Source organism: Barbus barbus, assembly GCF_936440315.1.
Source record: "Barbus barbus genome assembly, chromosome: 6".
Lineage (NCBI taxonomy): Eukaryota > Metazoa > Chordata > Actinopteri > Cypriniformes > Cyprinidae > Barbus > Barbus barbus.
The window spans coordinates 1,667,347-1,673,492 of NC_136734.1; the positions used below are offsets into that span (position 1 = coordinate 1,667,347).

General features: G+C 37.6%; 1 protein-coding gene across 1 annotated transcript; it reads right to left on the minus strand.

The window, feature by feature from the left end:
* Positions 1-249: 249 nt before the first annotated feature.
* LOC306871614 (carbonic anhydrase 4-like) lies at positions 250-5,270 on the minus strand (the record flags this gene model as incomplete). The annotated part of the gene is made up of 8 exons (XM_079419679.1): positions 250-429; positions 2,031-2,194; positions 2,856-2,922; positions 3,029-3,121; positions 4,112-4,257; positions 4,817-4,981; positions 5,098-5,142; positions 5,255-5,270. 8 exons carry the CDS (start codon positions 5,268-5,270, stop codon positions 250-252), a joined length of 876 nt encoding a protein of 291 aa, XP_079275805.1.
* Between the last annotated feature and the right edge of the window lie 876 nt (positions 5,271-6,146).

Here is a 6,146-nt window from a genome sequence, read left to right on the forward strand (position 1 = left end):
TGTGTTTGGCAGATGTCTATAACAGATAAAGGTCATGCATTTATTCCCTGTCAGACCTTCACAGAAAGTCCGAGCGGCTTTAGTCCAGCTCCTATTGATAGCTATGAACACACGTCTACTAGTCAGATTCTACACGAACTCATCTAGTGTCCTGTAGAAACAGCTTGTTTGTGGTTTTCTTCTGTTGGTCTGTTGATTGGCTGAGAACTCCTTGTGTTGATTGTGTCCTGGTGGCGGGTCGGACTCGCTCTAGTTGGGACGGGACAGGCCGAGCGCTGCGCTGATGGAGACCAGAATCAGGACAGCGCTGGCGGCAACCGCTGCTCCGCCGGACCGGTAAACCACGCGTCCGTTATGCGGCTGAACGGGTCTGAACGTTCCCACCATCAGGGTCCCATTATGGAACTTCAGGGTGGAAAATGCCCGGAGCTGTTTGAAGACACATAATTATCAAAGCAATGATCATGCAGGTTCAAAATGATGACAGGAAGTTGAATTTTGGGGGTGAGCTGGCCCTTTAATAGAAAGTAAAAATCCCATTCATTTTCTCCATAGAGGAACTGATTTTAGTCTTTAAAACCAGATCTACTGTGAGCTACAAGGTTGTTATTCAATGATAGATGCTTTTGTTGAAGCCGTCAGTTCGCATTATATCAACTCAACTTAGAATTGTGTTTAAAAGCAGAATTTCTGGTGAAAAACTACATTACCCACAATTCTGCAAAATAATATAAATCAAAACAAGCTACTTGTGCCAAAACAGCTCTTTAGTGTCTCGTTATATATATAGCTACAGTATTAACTTCAATTATGTTGTTTACATATCTGAGTTATTATAGTTAACTAAAACTAAAACCATAAAAATTGTTTCTACAAATAAAATAAACATTAACCAAAATACAAAATAAAGACAAACTATTTTATTTCAGCTAGTTGCCAAAGCAACTTTTCTCTTTTTCATTTCGTTTAACTTGAGATGCTAAAATATATGGAAGCCCGTTTCTGCCACTGAATAAAAAATAAAAAAGGTTATTGCGACTTTTTCTCTCACAATTATAGATATAAACTCGCAATTCTGAGTCTTTTCCCCCCTCAAAACTGGACTTTAAGTCGCAATTGCAAGTTTATATCACGCAATTCTAAGAAAAAGTCAGAATTGTGAGGAAAAAGTTGCACCTTTTTTTTAAATGTTTTTTTTTAAATGTTTTTATTTTTTATTCAGTGGTGGAAACGGGCTTCCATTAAAAATAACTATAAATTGAAGTAAAAATGAATACAAATTATATATACATTAAAAAACTAATAAAAATGACACAAACACAACACAAAATTACTAAAACTTGAAAACAAAAAAGATAGAAAAATCTGAAAATATATTAAAAAAAAACCAACTTTAAAATATTAATAAAAAATATAATAGTATTTCAGTGACACTAAAACAACACTTTAATATGACAAATTAAAAATTGTCAACAACTTTAAGTTAGTAATTTTATTATTCACAATGCTTCATGGCTTTCTAATTCTCCCATTAAAGATATTTAGTTCATATTCTTTGGTTTTTCTTATTGTGATGGATGATTAAGGGGATTTGGGTTTTGTTTTCCCTCCTATTTATATTTCTGTGAAACAGGAAGCCATGGCTGGATAATTTCATGTTCATAATCACCCTGGAGTGCTCAAAATTGTGAATATCAATGGGAATATACTTCAGAGATATTTTACTCATAAGAATTTCTAAGGGTGCCAATAATTGTGTCCAACCTGTATTTGAGAAAAACATTTATTTCATAATGATATTTTCCCCATTTTAAATTGTTTTAGTTCAATGAAAGGTTAGAATTTTTTAAATAAAAGATCAAAAGTATTAATAATGCAGGTTTATTTTCAGAGCCGCCTTTGATCAGATTTACCAAGGGTGCCAATAATTCTGAGCACGACTGTAATGGCAAAAGATAGCAATGTAGCAAGGTAAATTAGTTTAAATACAAGTTCATGTGCAGTTTTTGGTATTCAGGATAATAACGTACCTGTTCTCTGTCGAGGGGAATGGGGTTTTCAAACACCGTCCACACCACAGCCTCCGTGCAGCCCGGTGTGGTTAGAGAGCCTTCATACCTGTAATAGTTAGTCATGTTGGCTTCAGGAAGAATGAGCTGATTCAGAGAGATCTTACGGAGCGTCGTGTTTCCATCTGCGCAAGCAAAAAGAGTCATTCAGACAGTTTTGTTGAACAATGCATTTATTTGATCAAAAATACAGTAAAAAATAGTTCAATATTATTATAAGGAAGACAACGTTTTTTTTTTTTTATTAAAATTAATTTTAAAAAATATAATTAAAAGTGTGTAATTTCTTTGTTAGAAGCAGCACTAAGCGGAACAAAATCATGAAAAATAAAGATAACAGTTGTTTCCAGATAGTCCTGTTGTCTCAAGCTCACGTCACTGGTTGAGTCATAATCTGGTATATCGTATCACTCAAACAAACAGATCAATGTTATGAAAGTGTCAGTGTTTCTCTCTTCAGGAAGTCAAACTATGACCAATGACTGTCTGACACTCTGAACACTAAACTGAAACAGGACAAGCTAGTTGAACACTGAATAAATGACACTTCACTCTTAAAGGGATATTCCAGTATATATTCATCTTGATCAGCATGCTTTTGATTAATGCAGACAATGCATTCACAGTGAAAGAATCAGAGCACCATCAATAGGTGTTTAAAATATAAAGGTATCAGAAATTCAAACCAAGTCAAAATGATTGTCTGTGTTGATCAACAGCATGTCACATAAGGAATATTCCTGTAATACTGCAGAAACGCTGTACAGATTGAGGTGGTTTTCTTACTTGTATACTGGATGCTTTGCAGGCCGTGTGTGAAAAGATCATACTTTCTGTTAGAGCTGCTTGACTCCTGAAAGTTAGAAGCAATGTTGATTTTTCATTGTACAAATTCAAAATCATCTGAGCGAACTAAACAAACTCACATTTCTTGATTTTAAAGCACAAGCATTTCAAACCTCGTAGAAGAATCCCAGCACCGCGATTCCTGAAGGATCTCTGAGTGCATCTTCAAGTCTGATGTATCTTTGTTTCATGTGCACAATATGCAGCTGGTGAGAGAGTAATACAGATATATATAAGTAAAAAATATATGAATAAATAAAAACTCGAGCAAAACAGACAGTATTTTTGGAATCAGAAGCACAAAATGGTAATCAATGAGCAGGGCCATCGCTGTGAATTCTGGGCCCTGTGCACTAAATTTGCTATGGGGCCCCCTCAAAATCAAGTTCATTTGTAAGAACTTTATATTTGTAAATACTAAACACCTAATTTATATAAGACACTGATATCTGATTAATCAGGCCCTTATTGAATTAACATTTTACTTCAATTAAAATTAATTAGAGCTAAACATCTAAGAAGAAAGAAGTTCTTGCTTAGAATCCAGAGTTTAGCTAAAAAACTAAACATGAAGAAACTACAAAACACCTTCTATAAAATTAAAATATTCCCCAATATGTAATAACAGTAACATTTATAATAAATTGTTTTATTTGTCAATTACTTGTCAATTGTAAACATTGTTAATAACTTCAAGTTAAATTACTATGGTGCTGAATTGACAAGCCTAGTGCCGTTTTCCAATATATCTCATTGTCGTGGCTGTTTTCAGCCAGCATCACTACAGAACCTTTAATGTTCTCATATCACACGACTGTATAAGAATTCTGTGTCACATCTGAATGGATCAAGCGACTTGCATGTTCGCCAGCGCTGTGCGGGAGATTCAGCTTTGACACGCGGCTGGCAGATGCATCGGGGAGTGCTACTTTGTGGTTTTGCATGCGCTGTCATTTAAAAACAGCGCCTAATATCGGGGAGGTCTCCCTCGTTTCTGCGATTGGCCTACTACTCGAACAGAATGTCCCGGTGCTCCCGATGGCCAGTAGGCGATCGCGGGCCCCCCAGACCGCTGGGCCCTAGCACTCTGTCACCCTTTCCCCCCCACTAGCGCCGCCCCTGTCAACGAGTATTGGATTTCATTCAGTGAATCTGATGCAGGCCGGTGTTTTTCATTGATATGGTGTTGGTCGCACCTCCATGGGATACTGCTCTCCATCGACGGTGTGTTCAGATCCAGGACCTCCGTTGGTGCCCCAGTGGAGGTGAAACTGCACAGCCTTGTATGTTTCTCCCAGGTTTCCTCCAGACACTGTGGCTGTGATGGGTATACTGACCTGAACTGATGTGGAAAACACAATATTACAGTCCAGCGTCACACAGAGCAGTTTGTGTCTTCATCAGATTCTGAGAAATGTAGCATTGCATCAGTGTCTCAGCAATGGATGCTCTGCAGTGAATGGGTGCCGTCAGAATGAGAGTCCAAACAGCTGATAAAAACATCACAATAATCCACACCACTCCAGTCCATCAGTTAACATCTTGAGAAGTCAAAAGCTGAAACAAATCCATCATTAAAGTGTTTTTAACTTATAAATATGAGGCCTTAATCCAAAATACTGCAGCGTATTTTAGCCAGAGGCAACAGTTTGAAGTTAAAAATGTCTTGATGGATTTGTTTCTTGTATCTTCTCAAGATGATAACTGATATTAAGCAGACAGTCTACTAATACTCTAATGACTGCTAGTTGACATGTAGTTACAAAGTTACTTACTGTTAGTAGAATATCTAAAGTGGACTATCAAAATAAAGTGTTACCGACATTTCAAACTACATGCTCTACATCAGACTAGATTAGTCTTGTCTTCAGCTGCTGTTCTTGTCCAGTTTGCAGTCTTACCCGAGTGGCCGTTGTTCTTCATGGTGCTGTCGAATATGGTCTGGTAGCCGGTGAATTTGAAAGGCGTCAGCCGCTCGTCCAGCTTGGTTTTCTTCGTCACTATGTTGATTGGTGACTGTTTGGTCTTCCCACAGTCTGCATTGACTTCACTCCATCGGCCTGGTCCTTAGAGCAACATGGAGAAGTAACATTAGATTTAGTTTATATACGTGTTAGATAGTTGAGTGATGTCTAGAATGGCACATTAAGAAACAGAATCTGCACATAGAGGCTACACTTACCTTTACAGTGAGATTGACAGCTCACTTGTGTCTGGTAGCACCAGTCTGTGTGAGTATAAAAGATGAATTAGTAAACGGAAATACTTTATTTAGATATTTTTGCATTAAAGCTTGATTTTCAGCGATTTAATGCTTTTTTTTTAAGCAATATTCACACTAGATCCTTTAGGCATTTCTGGTCAAAATGGGGAATAATTAAGATTTTTAAAGGGGTCATATTATGATGTTGCTAAAAAGAACATTGTTTTGTGTATTTGGTGTAATGCAATGTGTTTATGCGGTTTAAGGTTAAAAAAAACATTATTTTCCACATACTGTGCATTATTGTTGTTCCTCTATGCCCCACCTTTCTGAAACGCGTTGATTTTTACAAAGCTCATCGTTCTGAGAAGCGAGGCTTGCTCTGATTGGTCAGCTATCCAGTGCGTTGTGATTGGCTGAATACCTCAAGCGTGAGACGGAAATGTTACGCCCCTTACTGTATTGTGATACCGTGTCCTGGCGCGACGAGACAAAAACAATAAAACCCATTATAAACGAGGCATTTGTTGCATCCAGTGGGGACATAATTACTGATTATAATGACTTATACTGTCTTTTTACACGTTGTGTTGCATCACACCACGTAAACATGTCTACATTTGTGATTGGAGAAATGACAAACAACAAGCACTACTCTGCACTGCTCAACTCACGTTTGAATCATCAGTAGCAGAAACATACTTACAGGCTGTGATTCAGAAGCGCCAGACTGTCCTTGCAAAGTTTGAATTGCCCCACTTTATAGAAATTCAGCATTGTAAGCTACTCTTCCAGGTTCAGGAAACAGTCCTCTGTAAAATGTGCTGCACACACTCTAATATTTGGGTTGAACTGTTCTGGAACAGTGTTGTAAATACAACTTAACCACTGATTTCTAGTTGTGTCCTCTTTTGGAAGCCCAAACAAAGTACTTTCTCTTTCACAACGTAACACAGTGTCTCCAGGACATGGCGCCGGCGGCAGCAACAATACTACAGCGAGAATAATAGCTCCTCCTCCTTTCATTG